The 27448-nt window shown below is 40.0% G+C and overlaps 3 protein-coding genes across 3 annotated transcripts; 2 read left to right on the plus strand and 1 right to left on the minus strand.

Annotated features, from left to right (window-relative positions):
• LOC137653131 (uncharacterized) lies at positions 1 to 19877 on the plus strand. Its single transcript, XM_068386520.1, has 10 exons — positions 1 to 89; positions 11845 to 11999; positions 12342 to 12549; positions 13112 to 13314; positions 13746 to 13867; positions 14258 to 14588; positions 16196 to 16321; positions 16663 to 16890; positions 19046 to 19211; positions 19543 to 19877. Exons 2-10 carry the CDS (start codon positions 11871 to 11873, stop codon positions 19671 to 19673), a joined length of 1644 nt encoding a protein of 547 aa, XP_068242621.1. The 5' UTR covers positions 1 to 89; positions 11845 to 11870; the 3' UTR covers positions 19674 to 19877.
• A 165-nt stretch (positions 19878 to 20042) lies between these two features.
• On the minus strand, positions 20043 to 22285 carry LOC137653132 (uncharacterized). Its single transcript, XM_068386521.1, has one exon. The coding sequence runs from the start codon at positions 22276 to 22278 to the stop codon at positions 20755 to 20757; it is 1524 nt and encodes a 507-aa protein (XP_068242622.1). The 5' UTR covers positions 22279 to 22285; the 3' UTR covers positions 20043 to 20754.
• Positions 22286 to 24641: 2356 nt separating this feature from the next.
• Positions 24642 to 27037, plus strand: LOC137653133 (uncharacterized). Its single transcript, XM_068386522.1, has 2 exons — positions 24642 to 26049; positions 26181 to 27037. Exons 1-2 carry the CDS (start codon positions 25321 to 25323, stop codon positions 26964 to 26966), a joined length of 1515 nt encoding a protein of 504 aa, XP_068242623.1. The 5' UTR covers positions 24642 to 25320; the 3' UTR covers positions 26967 to 27037.
• The last annotated feature ends 411 nt before the right edge of the window (positions 27038 to 27448 follow it).

Genomic DNA, 27448 nt, shown 5'->3' on the forward strand with positions numbered 1-27448 from the left:
CTGGCCTGGCACAGCGTGTTAGATTAGTGTACAGTTAGCAGTGTTTGTGAACAGAGTGCCCGACGAGGAACCTGAATTCTTATTGTTGGGTATGAGCACTAAACAATCCTTTCGTTCGTTGCTACACAAGAATAAGGCTTTCGAAGATTCATAATCTTTATTTCATCTATTTCTTATGTAATGGTTAAAGTAATTCATCCTTCATCTATATGATAGTTGTAAGAGGATGTCAAGAAGTCATGGACATATTTGAAACGCTTGCTTTCTTATCACAATGTGATGTCACTTAGCAAGGGGAAATAACACAATCTGGCAACTGTAAGGGTTTGAAGTCCGTTGGGTTTGATTAGATTCGACGGATGTTCCGACCTTGAATTACTGCATCTCTTACTTTAGATGACACAAAACAATTTTACTTTAAATAATTCGAGACGTTGGTGATGCAGTTTAACTTCAAGGTAATACTAGTCAATATATTACCAAGACCGTGCTTCTTGGAACACGAGTAAAATCAACAGCAGATGTTATTATAGACTCAGTGACCGCCAAGTTAGCTACTAAGGAGTCGAGTCAGGACCCAGGACCCACCAAAGATGTATCAAGCAGTTTTTCCTTTCAAGATTATTTCCATAATTTTGTGTTCACTGATAAGCATTTTCTTTGTAGGCTTAACCTATCCCTTTGGCACTTCAAGTGGAGCGCTGACTGGAGCAAGCAATTGATGTCCTAGATACAAGATTTATGAATTATAATGTTTTAAGATAAATGAAATCTTAATTAGTACAGCAATATGAATAAATGCTTCAATTCCCTATTTCTTGATAGTCAGAAGAAGGCTTGAAAATCATTATTTTCTTAAATTATTAATAATGTTTATTATAAAAAACTGTGCAAAGTCCAGCACAAATGCGAATCGTATTAGAATTAATAAGCTTTAAAAGAATCCTCGGATATTTCCAAAAATAAATTGCTTTATTCAAAGACTAAAATTCAAAATATATCGAATTATTACTGAATATGGACTCACTCAAAACCACTATTAAGAAACTAATTCTAACGTTTCATCCACTTCACAATTTTTCCCCCTTTAAAAGTTTAAAGATCACTCATGAATGGCAGAAGCAAGGAACAGTGACAAATGCCCTAGAGGCTAACCATATATGCATATGATCAGCGCCCAAGCTAGGGCCAGGCAATGGCTGTTGATAATTCAGCATATACAGCTATATGCTTCCCTAAAAACCCCCATCCCTAACTTACAAGTCCAAGAGCAAATGGAGTCTCTGCAGATGGAATAAAGTTTTTAGACATCCAAAATCCTTCTAACTCTCTCTCTCTCTCTCTCTCTCTCTCTCTCTCTCTCTCTCTCTCTCTCTCTCTCTCTCTCTCTCTCTCTCTCTCTCTCCAAGACTGGAAGATGCAAAATACTCCGGAAGATGCATTAGCAACTCTGGTGGATATACGAGGTGCCTCACACTGAGGGACCTGGGGGAACCCAAACATAAAATAAGGCAATAAGGCTCTCTCTCTCTCTCTCTCTCTCTCTCTCTCTCTCTCTCTCTCTCTCTCTCTCTCTCTCAAACGCGTATGCCTGCACACACACATATTAACTCCCAATATTCTTCTGAGTGCTTTGTTCCCAAATCTACAAAATCTAAAGTGATATAAAGCGAGATTTTTTATATGTAATTTCAGGCGATTAGATTTCCAAATTTTACTTAACCTAGCCATTGTCTGATTTCCTTTTTTTTTTTTTTTTTTTTTTTTTTTTTTTTTTTTTTTTTTTTTTTTTTTTTTTTTATTAAACTCCAATTCTGAATACCCTATATTAGAGATCATAGTTCCTAAATATTTAAATGATTCTACCTCATTAATTCTTTCACCTTCCAATGATATTTCATCTTCCATTACATATTTCGTTCTCATCATCTCTGCCTTACTTCTATTCATCTTGAGCTCAACCTCGTGTATTTCATACATTCTGGTAAGAAAGCATTGGAAATCCTGTGGAGTTTTGCTCATAAGGACAGTGTCATCAAGATATACTAGGTCACCTAATATCCTATTACCAATCTAGTCCAGCCCTTCTCCGCCATCCTTAACTGTTGTATGCATTACAAAATCCTTGAGGAGGATGAGCAACATAGGTGACAACACATTTCTTTGGAGTACATGGGCATATAGCATCCTGGTTTTTCATCTAGGGTTGTAGCTTAGCTAATAATGATAATAATAATGATAATATATATATATATATATATATATATATATATATATATATATATATATACAGTATATATATATATACATATATATATATATATATATATATATATATATATATATATGTATATATATATATATATATATATATATATATATATGTATATATATATATATATGTATATATATATATATATATGTATATATATATATATATATATATATATATATATCTATATCTATATATATATATATATATATATATATATATATATATATATATATATATATATATATATATATATAGATATAGATATATATATATATATATATATATATATATATATATATATATATATATATATACATATATATATATATACATATATATATACATATATATATATATATATATATATATATATATATATATATATATATATATATACATATATATATATATATATATATATATATATATATATATATATTTATATATATATATATATATATATATATATATATATATATATATATATATATATATAGATATATATATATATATATATATATATATATATATATATATATATATCTATATCTATATATATATATATATATATATATATATATATATATATATATATATATATAACTTTAAGAGCGAGTCACCATGCAATATATATTTTTTGTGGGTGTCGGGGATGAGGGCGCCAAACTGAAGAGAGACAAACACTCTAGCTGCGCCACTGGAACTAAGTGTATCTTCTGTTATCTCACGAAACCACTTGATCTTTTTAGTGTGAAAACGAAAACCTCTTCTGTGTTGTTCTTTTACATTTATTCCGCCGACTACATTTTCAGCCATTGACTATTGGCTTTCATTAGAGCTACGTCGAACAGCAAACTTCCATACTAGTCGGTAGAGCACATACATTCGCCAATATCATGTTGTATATTGCAAGATGTGCAATTGAATTATGCACATTTTGGCACTAGTTTCATGCAAATCAGATAAAAATAGGCCAAGGGCTGTTCTTAGCTTATCATTTTGGTTCAGTGATCAAAGTTTTTTTTCTATGCTGCAAAAAAAAAAAAAAAAAAATCATTGCAAAGTAAATATGAGAAATGAAAGAATCATAATATTGATATCTTCCTTGGCTCTTTATACCTACCGGTGGATATATATATATATATATATATATATATATATATATATATATATATATATATATATATATATATATATATATATATATATATACGTGTGTGTGTAAGTATATGTTTGTGTTTGTATGAGAGAGAGAGAGAGAGAGAGAGAGAGAGAGAGAGAGAGAGAGAGAGAGAGAGAGAGAGAGAGAGAGAGAGAGAGAGAGAGAATACCGACACTTTCAGATTATGAATAATTTCTAAATTCATATCGATCTTTCAAGTCTCCCGAAGTACCGTTTCTCTTGATAAGAAGCATAGGGGATTATCATCATGCTGACAAAAATAGAAACACTTGACTTGGTGATACAACAAGAACAACAACAACAACAATAATAATAATAATAATAATAATAATAATAATAATAATAATAATAATAATAATAATAATAGTTAAGTTACAACCCTATTTGGAAAAGCAGGATGTTATGAGCCCAAGGGCCCCAACAGGGAAAAATAGCCCTGTGCTGTGAGGAAAGAAAATAAGGAAATAAATAAACTATATGAAAAGTAATGAACAATTAAAATAGAATATTCTAAGATCGTAACAACATTAAAACAGATCTTTCATGAACAGTAACAACATTAAAACAGATATTTTTATATGAACTATAAAAAGAGACATAACTGCCTGTTCAACATGAAAACATTTGATGCAAGTTTGAACTTTAGAATTTCTACCGAGTCAACTACCAGATTAGGAAGATCGTTCCACAACTTTGTCACAGCTGGAATAAAACTCTATAATACTGTGTAATAATGAGCCTCATGATGGAGAAGGCCTGACTGTTAGAATTAACTGCATACCTAGTATAACATACAAAATGGTACCGTCCAGGTAGATCTAAATGTAAAGGATGGTCAGAATTATGAAAAAATTTTATGCAAAATGCATAACGAACTAATTGAACGCCGGTACCAAAGATTAATATCTAGATCAGGAGTAAGAAATTTGATAGACCGTAAGTTTCTGTCCAACAAATTAAGATGAGAATCAGCAGCTGAAAACCAAGCAGAAGAACAATACATGAAACAATATAGAATGAAAGAATTAAAACACTTCTTCAAAATAGATTGATAACCGAAAATCTTACAAGACTTTCTCAATAAGCCAATTTTTTTGTGCAATTAAAGAAGAGACAGACCTAATGTGTTTCTCAAAAGTAAATTTGCTGTCGAGAATCATACCTAAAATTCTGAAAGATTCACACCTAGTTACAGAAACATTATCAATGTTGAGATCCGATTGTTGAGGAGCCACTGTCCTTAACCTTCTTACAATCATACTTTGAGTTTTGTTAGGATTTAACTTCATACCCCATAATATGCACCAAACACTAATTTCAGCTAGATCTCTATTGAGGGATTCACCAACCCCAGATCTACATTCAGGAGATGAAATTGATGCAAAGAGAGTAGCATTATCTGCATATGCAACAAGCTTGTTTTCTAGGCCAAACCACGTCATGTATATATAGAATGAAAAGTAATGGGCCAAGAACACTCCTCTGAGGAACACTAGATATCTCATTCCTCTATTCACTATGGTGCCCATCGACAACAACTCTTTGAGATCTATTACTTAAAAATTCAACAATTATGCTAAGAAACGACCCACCCACTCCTCACTGTTTGAGTTTGAAAACAAGGGCCTCGTGATTAACACGGTCAAAGGCAACACTAACATCAAGGCCAATCATATGAACTTCCTGACCACAATCAAGGTATTTCTGTTCAGCATTGGAGATTGTAAGTAGGGCATCACATGCTCCAAGGCTTTTACAAAACCCAAATTGCAAACTAGGGAACAGATGATTACCATCGGCTAACCTATTAAAATGTTTTGCCAAAAGACGTTCAAAAACTTTAGATAATAGGGGAGTTATGGAAATTGGGCGGTAATCAGTTGGGCTTGAGCTACCACAAACACATTTACATAGTGGAGCAACATTACCAATTCTCCAACAAGTGCTAAAAGCTCCTCTTCTTGCTAACTTGCGCAAAATAACAGATAACCTTGGAGCGATGAAATCTGCAGTCTTTATAAAAAACAAAGGAAAAATACCATTTGGGTCTACACCTCCATAAGAATCAAAGTCCATCAACAGAGCTTTAATTTCACGTGATCGAAAAGCTAAACTAATTACTTTAACTCAGAAAACCAGGAATGAGGTAGTTCGAGTTCTCGTTACTCTGCTTACTGTCAAAAACATCTGCCAGAAAGGTTGCCTTTTCCTTTGGACAGTGGGTGACAGACCCATTTGGTTTAAGTAAAGGAGGAACTGTTGCATCTACACCAAAGAGTGCAGATTTAAGGGTAGTCCACCACTTATGCTCCTGGGTTGTACCAGAAAAGGTTTCTTTTATAGGTAAATTGTATTCCTTTTCAGTTGAAGCATAAACTCTCTGAGCAAAAGCTCTAAGCTGAGTATAGTTATTCCAAGTCAAATCTGATCTGTTATCCTTCCAAAGATGATAGGCCTCCCGCTCTTCCATATAAGCACGTCTACAATCATCATTGAACCATGGTTGCTCCTTCATTTGGTACCTTAACACACGAGAAGGGATACACCTATCAATTATGTTGACTAGATTCTCATTCAAAGGGACGACAGGATCAACATTACTATACAATTGTGACCAATTCAAGCCCAAAAGATCATGCAAAATCCCATTCCAGTCTACTTGAGATTTCATATAAGTCTTACACGAGTATGATATATCAGGGATAGGCTACTCAGTCTTCACTACTAATGAAATCATGGCATGACCAGATGTTCCAACTGGAGAACCAACCTTATTTGTTATAATGCCAGGGGAATCAGTGCATACGAGGTCCAAGCAGTTACCAGACCTGAGTAGCTTCACTTATGATTTGCTCACAGCCTGATTCAGAGGCAAAGTCTAAAACTCTTAAGCCTTGGCGATCGGTAGGAGAAATCACAGATTTTAAGTAATTTGTATTTTTCCTAACCATACTTACCTCGAACTACTTTCTTAGGAGTATCTGGGATCTCCTCCCAACCGACCAGAGTTTTGTGTAGTTTACCCTACTCCCGTTTTCTGTGGGGGTCAACCTCAGGCGGAGTGATACGCGGCCTGAGGCTAACCCCGGGTTAGGGAGCATGCTTTCTCAGGTCTCGACCTCCAGTAAGTTCTTGGTAGCTTAGGTTCTTAAGAGGTCCAGTAAGGCACTCGGGGAAGGAAGGGTGGGCCATTACCCGAAAGTAGTTCGAGGTAAGTACTGTTAGGAAAAATACAAATTACTTAAAATTTGTGATTTGTTCCAACACGGAGTACTTACCTCGAAATACTTTCTTAGGAGACTTACACTTTAAGAGGTGGGAGTGGCCTTCTAGACCTAGAGACCGAGCTAAGCATGATCAGGGGAACCTAGATAAGGGGCTATGTTCTGTTGCCATTCATGAACCACGAAAAATTGGGAAAACTACACAAAGAGCTCTATCTTAGTGTCTAAGTAACTCACCTCTGCAAGAATTCCTAGGAGACATGTCCTTCCGATGATCGTGTGCCTTGAAACAGGCTCAGGGGGACTACCCGAGCACATCTTCGAGCGGAAATAGGGGAATGAAGAACAAGGGGGTTAAGGAACGAACCTGTGTCTCTTGGTCTTACCATCCGCGGTTGTTTCTGGGGCTATGTCGTCAAACCGTTTGGAGCGCGGAGAGGACGGTTCCTATTAAGAATCCGTCTAGGGACTTCCTCGAATAGTCCTTTAGGTAGTGAGCTGTGAAGGTCGACTGGTTAGACCAGGTGCCACCTCTCAGGAATTGGCCCACTGCAATATTCTTCTCGAATGCTAACGAGGTACTTAGACCCCTAATGTCGTGGGGCCTGGGCTTGCCCGGCAGGGGAATTCCTGCACTACTGTAGGCTCTGATAATCACCTGTCGCAGCTAGAAGGAGATGGTATTCTTTAAGATTGGCTTCTTCACTGGGCCTGTGGAGACAAACAGACTTTTGATATTAGGCCGAAGTTTAGCTGTCCTCTCTAGGTATTTCCTTATTGCCCTGACAGGGCACAGCCTTAAGTCCTTCGGGTTGTCCAAACGGGGAATTGCTGGTATTGAGAACCCCTCAAACCTGAGATCCCACACGGCTGGATTCTGGGTCTTAGCTACAAAGGATGGTACAAACTTGAAGGAAGCCTCTCGCCAACCCTTCGAGTGCGAGACCTCGTAAGACAGTCCATGAATCTCCCCTACCCTTTTTGCTGAGGCCAAAGCCAGAAGGAAAACAGTCTTGAGGGTGAGATCTTTGTCCACGATGTCTTTTAGGGGCTCGAACGGGGGTTCTGATAACATCTTCAGGACCCTGGCCACATCCCACTGTGGCACCCTAACGGCTCGAGGGGGGGCATGCCTGTTCGAAACTCTTGATGAGCATCGAGATATGTCTAGAGGCTCCCATGTCGATGCCCTTCAGCAGGAAAACTTGGCCTAACGCTGCATGGACTCCCTTCATGGCCGGAATAGACATGTTGACCACGTCCCTGAGATAGACCAAGAAGTCCGCAACCTCCGGGATGGAGGCCTTCAGTGGCTTGATGCTCCTGGAGGAGCACCAATTAGTGAAAGTGGCCCACTTTGCTTGGTAGACCGCTGCTGATGAACGTCTCAGTACCCTGACATAATTGCTGCTGTCTTCGACGAATAGCCTTCCTTCCTCAGGAGACGCTCAATAACCTCCACGCGTGAAGGCAGAGGGACCGAGGGTTCTCGTGGAACCTTTGAAAATGGGGCTGCCGGAGAAGGTCTGGCCTGTCCGGGAGGGGCCAAGGTGGAAGACACGCTAGTTCCTTTAGATCCACGAACCATTCTCTCTCCGGCCACCAGGGCGCTACCAAAGACATCTTCAGGTTGTGGGCCCTCCTTACTCTGTTGAGCACCTGCCTGAGCATCGCGAAAGGAGGGAAGGCGTAAACGTCGAGATTGTCCCAAGGGTGCTGGTAGGCGTCCTCTAACGCCGCTCTTGGGTCTGGCACAGGAGAACAAAACACGGGGAGCTGTGCATTCAGTCTTGTCGCAAAGAGGTCCATCACTGGCGACCCCCATCTTTGGATGAGGACTTTGGCCACTACTGGGTGTAGGGACCACTCGGCTCCTATTACTTGTCCCATCCTGCTGAGGCCGTCGGCCAGGACGTTCCTTTTTCCCGGAATGAACCTTGCTGAGATCTTGATCTGCTCCACCTCGGCCCATTCCAGAAGTTCCAACGTGAGGTCGCACAACTCCTTCGATTTTAGTTCTCCCTGCTTCTTTATGTAGGCCATCAGTGACACGCTGTTCCCCCGGAGTAGATTGACGAACTCTAGGCACGCTCTACGAACTGCCCTCATTTCTAGGACGTTTATGTGTTGAGCCTTCTCCTCGTCTGTCCATTTTCCTCTTGCTGACCTTCCGAGGAGGTGGGCACCCCACCCCCCCTTGGATGCGTCCGTGAACAGGAGCATCTCGGGAGTGTCGGCTGCGAAGTGCATTCTCTTGAGTGTGTTCGATCTGCTGCGCCACCACTCCAGGACTTCCTTTGTTTCCGGGAGAACAGGAATCACTTTGTGGGGGGAGTCCCTCTGGTTCCAGAGCTCCTTCAGGTTCCACTGGACCCCCATGAGCTTGAGCCTCCCCTGGGGGACCAGTTTTTCCAACAATACGAGATGGCCTATCAATCTTTGCCAGTCCTTCGCTCTCCTGGGCTGGTCCGACAGGAAGGGACGGAGGATCTGGTCCAAGTTGTCTAGTCTCTCTGTGGAAGGGAAGGCTTTCTCCAACCGGGAGTCCAAGACCATTCCGAGGTAGGTCATCCTGGTGGAGGGTATCAGTTGAGACTTCTCCAGGTTGATGATGATGCCCAGGATATTGCAGAACCGCAGAAGCTTTGTGCCTTGCTCCCTCAGTACTTCCCGAGGTTGAAAGTAACAACCAGTCGTCCAGGTACCAAATCAGGCGGATGCCCTGTTCGTGTGCCCATACTGAGACTGTTGTGAAGACCCTCGTGAAGACTTGAGGAGCTGTGGACAGCCCGAAGCAGAGGGTCTTGAACTGCAATGTCTGGGCACCCCATCTTACCCTTAGGTACTTCCTGCTGGAGGGGTGTACTGGGATTTGGAAGTATGCGTCCTTGAGGTCTATGAACATCATGAAGTCCCCTTCCCTCAGGGACGCCAGGACCGACTTCGGGGTGTCCATCTTGAAGTCGGTCTTGCACACAAACTTGTTGAGGGCCGAGAGGTCTATGACCTGCCTCCAACCTCCCGTTGCCTTCTCTACCAGGAAGAGTCTGCTGTAGAACCCCGGGCCCGGCTCCTGGACTGGTTCTATCGCTCCTTTTGCCAGCTTCGCCGAGACTTCCTCTTGCAGAGCTGTCCTCCTCAAGGGGTCCTTTGGAGCCAACCACCCTGCCTGTAGGTCTGGTATTAGAGACGGGGGGTCCGCTAGGAAGGGTAGCCTGTACCCTTCTTTCAGAACTGTTACGGTCCACGTGTCTGCACCGTGGTCTTTCCATGCTTACCAAAAATGTCTGAGGCATTAACATTCTTACCCCACATAGGGTCATCTGACGAGACGTGCCCCACAGGCACCAGGGCTCCATCTTCAGAACACACACCCGTCCCTCCCTCAGGCCCCTCACTTGCCTGGAATGACACCACTACCCCACTATCCTGCAATACAGACTCCTGGGGAAGAGCCGCCGGCTTCTTCCCCGCAACGGACTTACCTTGTCCCCTACTCTGGGTAGGGGAAGGTGACATGGAGGCTCGCCCTGACAACCCTCCTGGAGACGCAAGCGGAGAGGAGATGCTCGCCTTCTTAGGGGACCTCTTGGGCGCCTTCTTCTTCTTCGTGCCGAAGCGCACCCACTGAACTTCGTTCCACGATTCGCACTCCGGGCACGTGTCCGTAGGGGAACACACTCTGCCCCTACACGATGAACACAAGGAGTGCGGGTCCACCTTCGGTTTCGAAAGAAAAGCACCACATGATTTTCCGGCCATGGGCCCAGGACAACGGCGGGGATGCTCCATTACGCACTAGTAACACACCGTAAGACACAGGAACGCAAAGGGAAGGAACAAGGGAAGCACAAAGGTACCACGTGGGACTGCGGAGACACAAGGGAAGGATACAAGTATACCACGTGGAGACCACGCAAGACACAAAGGGTCGGGGACACAAAAAGTCGCATTGGGATTAAGGAGAGCGTCGAGATGTTATCACGACGCGACCAGAGAACTTGCTGGAGGTCGAGACCTGAGAAAGCATGCTCCCTGACCCGGGGTTAGCCTCAGGGCGTGTATAACTCCGCCTGAGGTTGACCCCCATAGAAAACGGGAGTAGGGTAAACTACACAAAACTCTGGTCGGTTGGGAGGAGATCCCAGATACTCCTAAGAAAGTAGTTCGAGGTAAGTACTCCGTGTTGGAACAAACGGAATTTAATCACTCCCAATGGTGCGCACTGAAATCACCAACAAAGACAAAAGAGGCCTTTCTATCATCTTCTTGTATCTTAGCCATAATAGTAAGAAGACAATCGAAGATAGAAATATCCATGCCTGGATTCCGGTAGATCGATCACAAATAAAAGTGGTTATGCCTGTCACAAACTTTTATCATCTGAATCTCATGACATCTCATGAGATAAAGGGAATTAGTTTATACGTTTACATAGTTTTTATGATCTCGCCAAACTTATTCTTGAATTTGTTTACCGTGTTACTGTTTACTACATTGAGAGAGAGAGAGAGAGAGAGAGAGAGAGAGAGAGAGAGAGAGACTTCATCCCTGTCATGAGATCATAGGATATAATATACGCCACTGATATACAATCCCTGAAAAAGGATCTATTTTGATAACTATTGCTATTGTGAACAACCATTGAAATAAATCACGTTGTCCCATGTATTGTATCTGTAATTCCATTCTAAATACATACTAAATCCATATAGAATTCATTGGCTATATTCATCAAAGGACAACCAGTTCCTTGTGATGCGCAGTGCCTATCTAACAAAGGTCAGTGACCTCTGCCGTTCCATACTAATTCCAGTAAGAAAATCCGCCAGGCATCAAAAGTAGAACCCAAAAAGACATTTTGTCTATCATCTTAAACCCAATCCGTCACCATGCTGCCAGTGACTTTATTGAGATTTAGGGGGACATTTCCTCCACACCCAGAGTTCTCGTTACTCAACCAGGTCCCTCATCTGGTAGTACGAGATGATGATGAAATACATACAATTCTACAATAAATTTTGTCCTCTGCTAAAATGAATTCTAGCGTAATCGTTACAATGCAAATATGAAGACAGAAAAAAACTTTATTTCTATATATGTCATTTCCAAATGAGTATTTTCATCTCGAATTATTTTCTTTTCTCTTTCATGTTTTTCAGCGTCACCAAGGGAAGGAATTCGCAAGATGGCGAAGGAAAATGGCCGTATCGTCAAATGGAGAGGGGACGTTCCCTTTCCCGAAATTCCTAACGTCAATTACGCCTCTTCCCTCTTAAATGCGATGACAAAACACGGGGAAAAGGACGCTGCCCTTGTTAGTATAAAAAAAAAATATTAATTTTTGCTGTTATTTCTGAGCAAGTCGTTTTTATAACAAAATAGGGATTGGTAATAGTATTAGCAGTAAGCCATTAATGATAAGAATATTGACCATGTAAATCAAGATAATTTCCTCAGGAAATTATTACACGAGATTACCCACAAAGGTTCAAGTTCACAATGATAACAACTCTATCTTCATTAATAGTCGCATGCAAATGGGAAACAGTTGTACATTATTCAGCTATGTTAATTCACTTATATTTACCTCAACAATTCCTAGCCTGTCGCTACCTCAAAGACCTTATGTCAATGATGGCGTCTTCTGTCTTTCTAGGTTGATGCCCAATCTGGCAAAGTCTACAGTTATGGAGATCTCCAACGAGCCATACCCACGATGCGTAACGGCCTGGTTGCAGCTGGGGTACGTCCCGGGGATAAAGTCCTTTTGGGCTGCAGGAACCACATCGATATGCCCGTGGCCCTTTTGTCCGTCATCCTCGCTGAAGCCACTTGTGTCCTCATCAATCCTGCTTCAACCAAAGGTTATTATTATTATTATTATTATTACTATTATTATTATTATTATTAATTGCCTATTTCCTTAATCTTTCCCATCCCGAGTACCTGCCTTTTGAGCTATAAATTGGATTGTATCCAGGGGTACTCTTCCTTTCCCCATTTTCCCCACTTCCCTATCCTTATTATTATTATTAGGTATTAATAGAAATGCTAAGCTACAACCCTCGCTGGAAAAACAGAATGCTATAAGCCTAAAGACTCCAACAGGGAAAATATCCCAGTGAGGAAAGGAAACAAGGAAAAATAAAATATTTCAAGAACAGTAACATTAAAATAAGTATCTCCTATATAAACTATAAAAACTTTAACAAAACAAGAGGAAGAGAGATAAGATAGAATAGTGTGCCCGAGTGTACCCTCAAGCAAGAGAACTCTTGGCCAGTGACGTTTTCAAACGAGTTTTCACATGTCTTTGGCAAACCATCTTTTTTTTTTTTCCTAACAATGGCATTTTTTTTTACCTGAATTGAAGCTTCTGATTTTTCGAGGAAGAATGAAAAGTTTACACATTTCTTACGTTTTCAGAGGAGCTGAAACACATCATTGGTCTAAGTGAATCTCGGTGGGCCATAGCGCAGGACGAGAAAGTGGCCCTAAAGATGGAAGAAGTCTTTAAGGAACTGTCTCCCGACGCTCTCAAAAAGCTGTGGGTTGTTTCGAGAAAGACTTCGACAAGACCCTCTGTCACTGACCTCATGAACTCCACAGCACCTGAGCCTAAACATAAGGTTAAACAATTTCATAGAACTTATGTCAAATTTTAGCTTGAAGCACGGGAATTTCATGCCAATGTTGTACATTCATAGCAAAACACGAATCTTTCTTTAAGTAGAATTGAATTCTTTTTTTTTTAATTTATAAAAATTAGATCCTACACTAATTTCCACATGGTATATATACTGTAACAAGAACTTCAACGAATAGATTTTTAACCAAATTAACGTATGTGTGTGCATATTGAACTCACTACGATGAAAGCAGATGTTGACGTGTTTACGTTCTCAGCTGGTTCAAACTTGTGCTTAAGGATGAAATTATTCTGCTAAGTCAAACTTTAAACGCATTAACTATATCTGCTTGCAGCTGCCCACAATAATTCAGCCGTTCTGCGCGCTGTGCCATTATTAGAGATTTTTCTTAGTCACTATTGCCATTTCAGGACAACACCTTTGACGCTGGCACATCTGTTGCCCTGATGCCCCTTTCATCTGGCACCACGGGGCTTCCTAAAGGCGTCATGCTTTCTCACCGCAACTTGATAACAACGCAAGTTCAAAGGAAGTGGGTAAAACGTGCTTGCGTTGTGTCATAGGTTAAGCCTGTTTTGGGCAAGCACGGACTCTGTCTGTAAGCCTCATGAGGTATATCAAAGTTACGTGGGTGGTTTGTCATGTTATAGATAGGATGTGGCAATCATCCACACATCTTTCTTTTAGTCAAAATCGTGATTGAAATATACGACCAATGAAACAATGAATGTACCAGCTATTCTTTCAAGGAATTATGGATCAGTAGCTAGCGATATGCAAACAAGAGAGAGAGAGAGAGAGAGAGAGAGAGAGAGAGAGAGAGATTCGACATCCTTCAATCTGTGTAATAGCACTAAAACCAGTAAATAATCAATCAAATCAATGAACTATATTCTAATGAAAAAAAAATTCTTTATCCCAGATACTTAGCCAGCATCTCCCCACCCCGCTCTTTCAACCTGTACGGTTCGTCGCTGATATTCATCCCGATGTACCACATGATGGGATTTAACATGACGATGAACACGTTATTCAGCGGAGGGAAGGCAGTCATCCTGCCCAAGTTTACTCCCAAGGAATATTTCAAAGCCATCGAGAACCACAGAGTGACTTTCTCACCCGTCGTTCCGTACGTGTTGCGGTTCCTGGAGACTTCGCCCATCATGAAGAACTACGACCTGTCGTCGCTCATCACCTTCGTGACGGGGTCCGAGCCTATAGCAGCGCGCACTTTAGAAATCATCACTAAGAAGGTAAGAGAGAGAGAGAGAGAGAGAGAGAGAGAGAGAGAGAGAGAGAGAGAGAGAGAGAGAGAGAGAGAGAGAGAGAGGGGGGGGGGGGAAGATGTCTAGTCCAATTTTAATATCTTATGTAACATAATTTCCGCTCTATTTACTTGAAAAGAATCTACTCTATTATAGCATTCATTTTCATAAATTTTTTCCCATTTATCCTCACTTGGTAGCTTTAAATCTAGTCCGTCTTGATATTGCTTTGTCCTGTTTCCAGGAATTTATGAAAAAAAAAAGAAAGTGAGATTTACTTGAGATTAATGCTTCTCGTTTTTAAAGGTTTAAAGGCCTCATGAATGGTAGGGACAAGGGAAAGTGACCTTGACCTATCAAGCAGGAAAATGATCTAGACTGACCATATATACATATGACCATTGCCCAAGCCCCATGTCCACCCAAGCTAGGCCCAAGGTGGGCCAGGCAATGGCTGCTGAGGACGACTCAGCAGATAGACCTATAGGCTCCCCCAAACCCACACTCCTTAGCTCACGAGGATGGTGAGGTTGCAGCGACTAAATAATCTAACGAGTTGGAATTATTTGGAAACTTTGAAGGGTTCCATACTAGTACCAGCAAAGGCACTGGAAAAAGGATGATTATGGATATGAAGTTATCTTCAAAGTCTTAAACTAATGGAGAGAGAGAGAGAGAGAGAGAGAGAGAGAGAGAGAGAGAGAGAGAGAGAGAGAGAGAGAGTTTTCCCGTAATCCTTTGAAATTATATGATAGTTTAATGAAAAACTGTAATTCTTGAAGATTTCTATATGATGATCACAGGCATTTTATTGATGAAGTATCCAAATAATTAGACATTTTAAAAACATTACAGCTCTGACATAACTGGCCTCAACCTTTGTTCATCTATAAATTAATTTTGTCAGCAATCCCACACTCACCTGTTGCTAGTAATCCACAAACATTATCAGTGCATAATCAAATACTCTTCCGTCAGTAGTTTAAATTTAAACTGAACCTTAAAAAGATTCTACACATGAAAACTATATATATACATCCCCTTTCTGAGTAGGGCTACCTTAACGTACGCAGCCTTTCTCAAACGGGGGCCCCAGGCCTTCAACCGGGCGGCACGAAGTCCAGAAACCATCTTGATGTTGGGAACGATATTCGCCTAGCTGTTTCCAAGACGGACATAAGAGGCATTGTCACACAAACCCAACACCAAGTGTCCCATTGATGGTATTGTTCAGCAAAAATTTTTACTTTGATTTATAATTCTAGAGTCATTGTATTAACAACATGAAACAAAATCTGCATTTTTTTTAAGGGGAGGGGGCCACAAGTATTAGCGACTAGGGGTGGGGGCATGGGCCATCAGGTTGAGAAATGCTGTGTTAGGGCCACCCATACTAGATTGGTTTGCTGTGAGCAGTCAGACAAAAATCTCCCAATAACACCAATCCTCATTGGTCAGCACGGTGATGAGAACTGGCCAAACCCCAGACATGAATAAGGACATGTCTGAGGTCTTTATCCTGCAGTGGACTAGAAACGGCTACATTTGTTGTTATATATCAGTAAAGACCCTGACACTCCTCTTTCTTCATTCAGAGCGGACGAATGGCAATGCAGGGCTGGGGAATGAGCGAGTCGAGCGGCATTGGCACTGGCACTAGTAACGAGACGTATTTCAAAGAAGGCTGTATCGGGAAGCTCGGGCCGTTCTTCCAAGCAAAGGTAACGTATGTTGTATTTGCAGCCATGTATTTGGGCCTTATGATCCGGCCCTAGAGGTGAGAAGGCCATTCACCACCTAGAGGCATACAGGGGAAGACGCCTTAATTGCAGTATGGGGTAGAAGCTAAGAGAGTTCGGATAGGAAGTTGGGAGACAGAAATTTGGAATGGGGATGAAGTGGAAGGGTGTAAGGTGGGTCCAAAGACTTTAGTAATGCCTACAGTGAACCACGCCAGGCACACTGATGGCCCATCTTCCCCTAAGGTGTAGGACTTTGGAGTCCAATGATCATGGCACATAGTAATTCTTCTGTTCATATACGAGTTTTCTTTCTTCTAAAGGTTGTTGATCTTGAGACTGGAGAAATGCTTGGCGAGAGGCAGGAAGGAGAGCTCTATGTCAGAGGACCTTCGGTCATGTTAGGTTATGCCAATAACCCAAAGGCCACAGCAGAGACCATTGACCGTGAAGGATGGCTCCACACGGGCGACCTTGTCTACTTCGATGAGGATGACAACTTTTATATCACTGGGAGGATAAAGGACCTTATCAAGGTTAAAGGATATCAGGTGAGATGTTGGTGAGGAGTAAAGTTCTCTGACATTTGTTTAAAACTTTGAAAAAATATATTTTTTTTTCTTAAACTTCGGTACTTTCATCAACTATGTTGGAAGGTCATTTATTCAATGAAATTTGCTGATTCACACATGTTTGCTCGCTCTTCAGAGAAGGGTAAAATTTAACTAGATGTAATTTGGAATTTTTCGATTTCTTATCAAGGCCACTTTTTCATCTGTGACTCACTTTCTTCCAAAAGTTAATGATCCCATTCAAGTCACTGAATCATACAACTAGGGTTGTAGCTTAGCTAGTAATAACATACATACACACACACACACATATATATATATATATATATATATATATATATATATATATATATATATATATATATATATATATACATATATATATATATATATATATATATATATATAAATATATATATATATATATATATATATATATATATATATATATATATATATATATATATATATATATATATATATATATATATATATATATATATATATATATATATATATATATATATATATATATATATATAGTTATATACAGCAAATTTCATCAAATAACGTTCATCTGCTCATGCGATATCCTGGAACTTTTAAGATATATTCTGATTATTGGGGATTTAAATTGTTCTTGTGATTATTTTTCCTAGTTTCCCTACTGGGCTATTTTTTTTTCCTATTGGAGCCCTTGGGTTTATAGCATCCTGCTTTTCCAAGTAGGTTTGTAGCTTAACAAGTAATAATAATAATAATAATAATAATAATAATAATAATAATAATAATAATAATAATACAATCGTGATTATGTGCTCTTGTTGGGTGAAGTCTATATAAGACTAAATCTTTAATATTCCTAGACTAGTGTACACAAACCGTCAAAAATGTCGTCCGAATATTTAAGGTAAATAAGCACACAAACACAGATTCAACCCTCACCCCCCCCCCCACTCCACCCCTCCGTTCCTAACTACAACCCGCTGGTTCGGAAATTTGTGGTGGTATGTGGTTTTATTATACCTCTCGGGGTACCCTTTACATCAGGAAATATACAGTATATATATATATATATATATATATATATATATATATATATATATATATATATATATATATATATATATATATATATATAATATACTGTATGTATATATATATATATACACACACACACACACATATATATATATATATATATATATATATATATATATATATATATATATATATATATATATATTTATATATTTATACATATATATATATATATATATATATATATATATATATATATATATATATACATATATATATTTTCAGTCATTTGCTCTTTATTGTATAGGGGAGATTCTTTTACGTGCATGACGCACACGTCTATATAGGTGAACAGTTCACTTTGCAGTGTTTTCAGAATTAAGAAATACGGTTTCAACCACAGTGAAATAATGTTGACTTTACAAGAAAAAGAAAGTCTTTCATGCCTCAGTACAGGGAATCCAAGTTCCTGAATAGCCCAATGTACAGCCAATTTATCACCTTAGTGTTTTTGTGGAAAAAGTTCATTTTTCCTTTCTCATATTAGTGACAGGAAATGTCTGATAAATATTGCCAAAATAAAGTTATCTTAGTGAACAAGGTCTAAAAATCTTGTTATCGAGAACCAAGAAACGAGAGCACTGATCCATAAATAAAATAAATTGAATCAATTTCTAGTTTGATTAATATATATTGAGTGCCATATGTGGATGAGATCATGCTGAGGGCTAGATGGAGATGGTTTGGGCATGCTCTTCGCACTACCCAAGAGAGTTCACCAAATGTTCAGCTGGGCTCCACAAGGCGCTAGGAGAGTTGGAAGACCCAGGCCCTTATGGCTGTGGACTATGAAGCGTGAAGTAGGAGATGATGAATGGAGAAGTATCGAATTAAAAGGTCAAGATGGAGAATACTGGCAAAATCTAACCGAGGCCCTTTGCTTCAATGGGCGTAGGAGGACATGATAATGATGATGATAATGATGATGACGATGAATCAATCTAATTACTTCAAGACTTTTTATCACCTTAAATTCATAGAGATTTTCTCAGTTGCACCAACATTCACACTTGGATCACTTCTCTTTTTCTAGGTGGCTCCAGCCGAGCTTGAGAACATCATTAAGAGAATAGAAGGCGTGAGAGACGTGGCAGTGGCGGGCGTTCCCGACGGGCGCCTTGGCGAAGTACCAAGGGCCTGGATTGTGCCGATGGCTGACGCAACCTTAGATACGGATGCTGTTATCAAACATGTTGCAGGTACTGGCTAATTAGCAGTTTAATAACTATTGATTTTATTTTTTGTTTCTCTTTGGGGGAAGTGGTTGATAATGTCCCATTTTTCTTCGTTGGCAGAGTAAAGAATATTTAGTCTTTTTTTCTCCTACAGCCCCGAGTTACCCTGTTTCAAATGATTCATTACAACAATTATTTCTTCGAAGCCATTTCGATAATCAGTATATATTCACTGACTGTCTCAAGATTAAACTCGATAAAAAATCGGTAAATAATCAAATAAAATCATAATTCTAGAATTGAAAATAAATAACGAACCTGCCATTGACTAATACCGGTCTCTTCCATACACTAGAGAAAGTTCTGCCATACAAACAACTAGCGGGGGGAGTCGAGCTGGTCAGTTCCATCCCGAGGAACCACATCGGCAAAGTACTTCGGAGGGTCCTCAGAAAATCTTACGAGGCTAAGAAGTCCAAGCTGTGACCTGACACGGGGCAGGAATGTCCATTAGGATTGGATGGAACGTGAACAAAATATCTCGTTCTACGTGGTATAAAAAAAATGGTAGAATGAACTCTCAAGTTGTGCATTATTTCATGCTAACAATGGCATAGAAATTACAGTGATGATAATGTCTGATGGGTAAAATTTGTCTTGTATGAATATAATAAAGCATTGTTTGGTATTTATTCTTCTTTTCTTGGTATTTGATGAATTCCAAACATTGCCATACATATGATTCAAAAACAGTCGATTAAATTTCCAAAAAAAATAAAAGGAGTAATGTTTTTATAAAAAAGCACACCATGAATTTGGGTTAAAATAAAAAAGCAAAGTTAAATATAACCTTTATTCAATTCCATATCTTATCTCCATCAGCATGAAAAATTAAATCATAAAGTTATGAATTAAACATAAGCTAACAAAATATACCTCTTGAGTAATGGTTCGACTTGCAAAAAAACTACCTTGTCACAAACAACAGCAAATCTAATCTATTGAGATTCTTAACATTTTGCTAACCAGAGCTAATCCTTCAAAACTAAAATAACAACAATTGCTACTTTTAAAGATAACTTTTCCGTGTTTAGATTGCTAGCGATTGTGGACACACATGAGCTTTGTTAACCTAAGCAGCCTGTTCAGAGCAGATTTGAAAATAAGTTTCCATGAGCCTGGATTGGGCATAAGAGCAGCATTCTTAGTCCCTTATTGAACCCTCTTTAAACAGTTGTCCTTATACTTTCTTGCACTAAAGGATGACCAAAAATTATTTTTAGAATGAAACACGTCTCTGACCAGGGAAGTTGAATATCAATAAACCTACATTAGTTCCTATACACCTAAACAAAGAAAGAAAATGTCCTTGAATTTTCTAAGAAATCCTTTATTACTCACTGTGCTATGCATAAAGAAAATAAGCTGGAGAGGGGAGGGGGGATGGCGGACCTTGAGTCTTCAACGAAACAAGAAATTACATTAAAAAGATACAAATAAACAGTAAAATTCTTATAAAACTGTAATCCTAAACTAGTACTTTAGATGCTTTAAATTTAGCAATTTATTATATTCTAAAGGTAGAAAACTTAATAAAATTGAGGAACATTATGATACTATTCAACACATAGTAAATCATAATTAAAGGCAATGTTAGTAGGCAGATGGTAATCAGTATACTCAGAGCCCATTGGAATGTTATTTTCACCCAAGCTAGCGATAGTGGGCTTTGCACCAAGACAATGGTAGAGGCAACTGGAGAGTCCCCTTGCCAGCAGGTGTACTTTCCAGCATCCCTGAGAGATGCTCCATGAATCTTGACTCTATTCTTGGTCACTGTTAGCATCTTAGATGAAAAAAGATTGACACCGTCCTTTGTCCAGATCAAAACGTCTGTTTCCTTCATCCCAAAACACGAGATTTTGATAGGCTTCCTTATGTTAATGTAGAACGTTCTTTCCTTATAACTCCTCTGTATTGAGGATCCCGCTGTGCAGTTCGACTCAGAGATGTATGTTTGGTTGAAAAGTTCAGCTGAAAAGTTACTTGGCATGAAATCAGGGACGAATGGAATTTCCTTTCCCGAGAATAAATCAAGGGTGGAAACTTCATAGTACTTTGCTTGGATCTCAGGAGAGTGCTCATTGTTAATGACCAAGAAGGGAAAGGCTTGTTTAATTATTCTTGGTGGACTCAAGTACTCTTCCTTTGGATATTTAGAAAAGAAATTCCTGATTCTCCTGCCAACACGTTGCCACCATTTAGCATTGATCAGTTTGTGTGTCCACCAAGTAGCATTCAAGATATTGCTGTCATCTATAAGGATTTCTTTGTATGTCCGAAGAACACAGTTACTATTTTGAGTTTTGTAAACTACAGTTATTCCCCAGTCTGGGTGGTAAATAGGGGATTTTGGTATGGTACTCACTTGGCTTTCGATGAAGCTGAAATCTATACTACTGTGTTCTATGACATAGATCCAGTACTCACGAATAACAATATCATCATACTTGCAATAGTACTTTCCAGCATGTTCCACGCTCAAGTCCTTCAGTACAAGCGTAGTTTTCCCAAAACCAACGATGACGTTTTTCATCATCTCTACTTTTGTTTTATTTCCAAGACTAAGAGAGGTATTAGAAAAATATTTATTCAAGAAGAACCATTCAGGTTCTAGCGATTCCATGGGTCTTTTGCACAACGGTTTGCACACAAGCTTTAACTCTGGCTGTCCAATGTAAACTACTATGAGATCTTTGAGTATTTCAGTGCCAAAGCCAGCCTCAGATAAGCAGTCCCCGTAATCCTCTATGTCTGCCATCAAGATATTGTGATGAGGATCAAAAGTCTGATATTCTTCTTCACTTGCGACGATCTCCTGCAAGACAGATTCCGTCCAGCTAATCGGTTCTGGTGTTGGTTTCACCTTCGTAGTTTCATTTATACAAAAAATTTGAAGATGAGGACAAAGCCTCTTATGAAAATCTTCTATAGAACTCAGACTTGGGTCCAATTCGAAGGACAATACCGATATTTCATCTCGAAGAGCTGTAGCAGTGGTGATTGAGACAAAGATCAACAGGAGCTTCATTCTGAAACATTCAACTTTGAATGAACATCTCGAATGCATACACACACGTTTATTAACTAATATTAATATCATTTGAATTCTTATATATAAAAGGAATTATAGCCTAAAACTAATGTAAATCAGTAATCACTTAAGAGACATATTTTTGTCAAAACAGTGCTGTTGAGATAAATAATTAAAGCATATAATCACTGTTTATTTAATCAAAGGCTAACACTGGAGAATTTGAAGATATTACGTAACTGCAAGGATTCCTGTAGGAAATACGTTTATTGTCTTTCATGAAAATTGTATCAGAGAAAAGCTATATCGCAAAAGCACACATACAGACAGACACACACACATATGTATATATATACAGTATATATATATATATATATATATATATATATATATATATATATATATATATATATATATATATATATATATATATATATATATACATATATATATATAAGAAGCTGGGGAAGGAAGAGAAGATGATGTATTAACGAACTAAGAAAGATTGCGGGCGTGGACTGGCACAGAAAGACCATAAGTAGGAGAAAGTGGAAGGACGTGTTTGAGGCCTTTTAAATGCTTAAGCATCTGTGGCATTAACTATTTTAAGGCAGAACTTTTCAAGTTTTCTGTATCTTTTCAGGGATAAAATTTTGAAGGGAATGACGAAATTTGTTACTGTTCTGGTCCATTTATTCAAATCTTGCCAAGAGCTGTATCAGCCAATGACTAATGGCTTTCGTCATGGTATACTCACAAAGAAATAATTTTTCTTATATGGTAGTAGTTCACTCATAGAAACGAAAATCAAAAGAAATACAAAACCACAAAAATAACTAAAAAGCAAATATGAAAATTTAAAGATATTTAAAAAAAAATCTTATGAAAATTCTACTGAAGATACCTGAATCCCAAATACAGTTTCCTAATTCCAGAGAGAGAGAGAGAGAGAGAGAGAGAGAGAGAGAGAGAGAGAGAGAGAGAGAGAGAGAGAGAAATCTCGACTGCCACAACAGTTCTTCAACATCAGTTCTTAAGGCTTCAGCATAAAGTTGGAGTTATGTTGCAGAATATCCTCCTTCTGAGAGGATATAGTCTGAGGAAACTTGAATGTTCAAAACATGCTGCGGTATGCTATCCTGATGGACACTGCTCCAGCAATTACCAACCTCCCATTGTCATCCTCCTCGTGATTAGATCAGTGTCCTTGATAAGATAATTTGATGGAGGTTTTTATATTGTATTCATCAATAAAATGCTGCTGTATGGTCACATTATTAGGGTGAGTTTGTGGAAGATAAAACTTTCAGGGATCACAGGAAGCTGACGATATATGCACGATATGTGAATGACATCTCCATCACAATTAGAAGACCTGATGGTCCAGAGGAACTTGTCAGTGCCTTAAAAGCTAATTTAATCCTTACTACTGAAGCTAGTAAGATAAGTACTCTTCATTTCTTTGATGTCATTGTTAAGAAACAACAAACCCAATATGCCACATCAGTCTTCAACAAACCCACAAATGTTGGCCAGTGCCTCAAAGCATGGGAAGTGTCCAGACTCATACAAAGGGTCCATCATTTGTGCATTAATGTAGAAGGCCTTCAACTATTACAGTCGTTGGAAAGCTGTTCATAAAGAATAGGAACAATAAGGCTGATGTTAATGAACAAAGAATATCTTGACACCATCATATAGGAAAATAGGAAGAAAACAGATGAATTCTTCACAGAGGCCCATAACTCAGATGGTGACAACAAACATTTATAGTTCCCTATCACAATGTTGACTATGGAACAGCCTACAAAAAGAGGAAATTTCCTTAAAAGAATCCTCAGATGTGGAGTAAAACTAAAGGCACCACTTGAAAAAGTATTGTTGAGAATATGCAGCAGGCCAAACTTGACCACTGCCATTGTGATGATAAAGTCATACCTCCAGAGTACCCAAGGAGTCTAAGACCAATGTATTTAAAAAATTCAGATGATCGGAATGGGAGTGCAAGCTCCTCATATATGCTATATTGGCCACATGATGTCAATGCTCGGGAGGAGACTTCAAGCTCACCACGATAATGGGCCTATACATCAACATTTGGTCGACGCACATGATCAGGGCCACAAAAGTTGTTCACGAGGAGGATAACTAATGGAGGCTGGTGATTGCATAGGCAGTGTTCATTGGAAAGCAGTAGCTTGTTTTGAACACTCAAATTTCCTCAGCTTATGCTCTCCTCTCCTACAGGAGAACATTCTGTACCATGCATCCAGAACATATCCTGAAGCCTTAATGACTGATGTTGTGGGACTTTAGCCCCCCTGACACTTGCACGCATTCGTGGCACGCACTGGCACGCATTGATGCGCGAATTCGCGTGAACGAGCCGTGAAAATGTCGTGAACAGTGCGAGAACTCGCGTGCCAGAGCGTACCAATGCGTGCCATGCAGGCCCAAAACTTTGAAATGTTTAAAGTTTGTGGCACGCATTGGCACGCTATAAATGGCCGTGAAATAGTCGTGAACGATGCGCCAACTGGAGTGAACTGGAGTGAACAGTGCGGGAACTGGCGTGCCAGAGCGTACCAATGCGTGCCATGCTTCCCCTTCCAAGCATCGTGCACGCCAGTTCACGCATCGTTCACTCCAGTTCCCGCACTGTTCACTCCAGTTCACGCCAGTTCCCGCATCGCAGCCTTCCCACTGACATTATCACGCATTGTACTCCCGCATTGTCTCGCACTGTTCACGCTAGTTCGCGCATCGTTCACTCCAGTTCCCGCATCGTTCACTCCAGTTCACGCCAGTTCCTGCATCGTTCACTCCAGTTCACGCCAGTTCCCGCCGGTTCACGCTAGTGCCCGCCGGTTCACGCTAGTGCCCGCCTACTCATGCTAGTGCCCTCCTACTCCGCCAGTGGAGCTCTCGTGGGATTATCAGGGGGTGGAGCTCTCGTGTGATTAAGGGGATTAGGGGGTATATAAATTGAGGTCCGAGGACACTCCTAGCCATTCCAGAGTTCGCCAGCGAGGAGACAACATGCCTAAACTGAAGCAGCCAAAGGGAAGGGGGAGGAAAATGGACGTGATGGAGGAGACTGCAGATCGAGAATCTCCTCATTCATCATTTTCAAGTCTCGATATGGTCATCCCGGAGACACAGCAGGATACAAGCCAGAGCCAGGTATCCTGTGATGACGATTTAAAGAAGAAGCGGGTTCGGGTGTCTAAGAAGGACATCCCTGACTACCAGTGGACGGAAGAGACGGAGACTACGTTGGCCGACCTTGTCAAGGAGAACCCCATGCTCTTTGACAAGAAACACAAGGAGTGGATAAACAAGGTGTTGAAGGACAGCAGGTGGGCATATATAGGAAGCCAGCTGGAACCTCCTGCCACTGCTGCCCAGTGCAAAAAACGCTACGAAAACTTGAGGACGAGGGTTGGCAAAATTATGAAGAAGGAGAAGAAGAGTGGAGCTGGCCAAGCCCAAAGGAGTGGCCGTGATGACTTCATCATGGACACTTGGTCGTTCCTCATACAGCACATCGTCCGGGGAGAGACAGTCGCCAGTGAGGAGTTTCGTGGCTCCGAAGGAGGTGCCACGACAGCCAGCGAAGTCGACGATGACGTGAGGTCGACGGGGACTCGCAGCCAGGCATCTACCACCACCAGGAAGGACAAGGGGAAGGGGTCCTGCCGAACACTTGACACCTCTCACAGCGACACCTATGTGTCGGAGAAGGATTTCAGCAATATATTGAGGAATGTGAGTATTAATTTTTTTTGACATATGCTATCTGTTGCATTAAAATGCTGTACTAAATTGTTTCAATGTTTGTTACATATATACAGATATATAATATATAATATATTTTTATAATATTTTTTATGTTTCAGCTTGTGTCGAAAGCTGATTCGTCAACCCCAACGTATATGGGCCAGCACAAGATTGTGCACGATTTTTCGTGCCTGCTGGAAGGCTACATGCGTGCCATCCCAGTACACCGATGGCACGAATTCCAAATAGAGTGCCTCAATCTCACACAACGTTACAGGGACGAGACTCAGGTCTTGCAGCAGGCACAGCAACAATCCTCAGAGACCTGGGCAGGCCCACAGCAACAGCAACCTTTACAGCCCCCTGTGCATCCCCCTGTGCATCAGCAACCCCCTCAGCAACAGTCACCTTGGCAGCCCCCTCACCAGCAGTCAACTTGGCAGCCCCCTCACCAGCAGTCACCTTGGCAACCCCCTCACCAGCAGTCACCTTGGCAACCCCCTCACCAGCAGCAACCTTGGCAGTCCCCTCAACCAGGACCCTCGCATGCACAGCCAGAGCAGCAGCAACAGCATCGTCCAGCCAGTCATAACTGGGTGCCGCAGTCAAGCCCTTCTTCCTTGCCCCGTACCACGGAGTGGCACCCAGGGATGCCAACTCCACTGTCATCCACCCCTGTCCAGGTGACCTCGCCATCAGTGCCAGTGTCGTCACCCACCCTTGTCCAGGCTCCTTCACCAGCACCTTCATTAACGTCGCTGTCGGCGGCATTCAAAAGTCCATTGACCTTCCCTGTCCTGACCCCGGGGACCATCGACAGCAGCCTTGATGAAGCCATGACACCCTCACCCCTCTACTCGTCCAAGGAGCTTGATACCCCACCAGTCAAGGACAAGGAAATTTAAATAGTGTAAAATATTTGTACATAATTGAAGTGTGATACTTGTATATATATGTTGTTTTAATGTAAATAAACTATTTATATATTTACAAAGACTTTTCATCTATTTCCTTAAAATACAAAGAAAGAAACAGTAAAGTAAAAAATAATAAAAGTGAAGAAAAATAAACCCCCCAAAAAATTTATATTTGCTGTCTTAATGTGGAAAAAAAATGATATCTTATTTCAAACTATTTTTATCTTTATAATGAAGAGAAGCAAAAAGGAAACGAAAAAATTAATGAAAATGAAAGAAAAATAAAGCTAATATGTTTTTATATTTGCTGTCTTAATGTGAAAAAATAATGGAAAGTTGAGTATTATCTTTACTATGTATAAATGTAAGCTCTTGTCATTTTGAATGAAATCAAAAGTGATATTAACGTAAACAAGAGCTGTTGCCTACCGGAGGCATCCAGGATGCTATCGCTCGCTCTTATGGGTCAT

The sequence above is a fragment of the Palaemon carinicauda genome, chromosome 14, assembly GCF_036898095.1.
Source record: "Palaemon carinicauda isolate YSFRI2023 chromosome 14, ASM3689809v2, whole genome shotgun sequence".
Lineage (NCBI taxonomy): Eukaryota > Metazoa > Arthropoda > Malacostraca > Decapoda > Palaemonidae > Palaemon > Palaemon carinicauda.

Excerpts from the sequence above, each read along its gene's own strand:
- LOC137653131 (XM_068386520.1), top strand. The coding sequence starts at position 11,871 with ATGGCGAAGGAAAATGGCCGTATCGTCAAATGGAGAGGGGACGTTCCC. Across the intron at positions 13,315-13,745 it reads CACCTGAGCCTAAACATAAG|GACAACACCTTTGACGCTGG; the intron begins GTTAAACAATTT and ends TTGCCATTTCAG. Across the intron at positions 16,322-16,662 it reads GGCCGTTCTTCCAAGCAAAG|GTTGTTGATCTTGAGACTGG; the intron begins GTAACGTATGTT and ends TTTCTTCTAAAG.
- LOC137653132 (XM_068386521.1), bottom strand. The coding sequence starts at position 22,278 with ATGAAGCTCCTGTTGATCTTTGTCTCAATCACCACTGCTACAGCTCTT.
- LOC137653133 (XM_068386522.1), top strand. The coding sequence starts at position 25,321 with ATGCCTAAACTGAAGCAGCCAAAGGGAAGGGGGAGGAAAATGGACGTG. Across the intron at positions 26,050-26,180 it reads TCAGCAATATATTGAGGAAT|CTTGTGTCGAAAGCTGATTC; the intron begins GTGAGTATTAAT and ends TTTATGTTTCAG.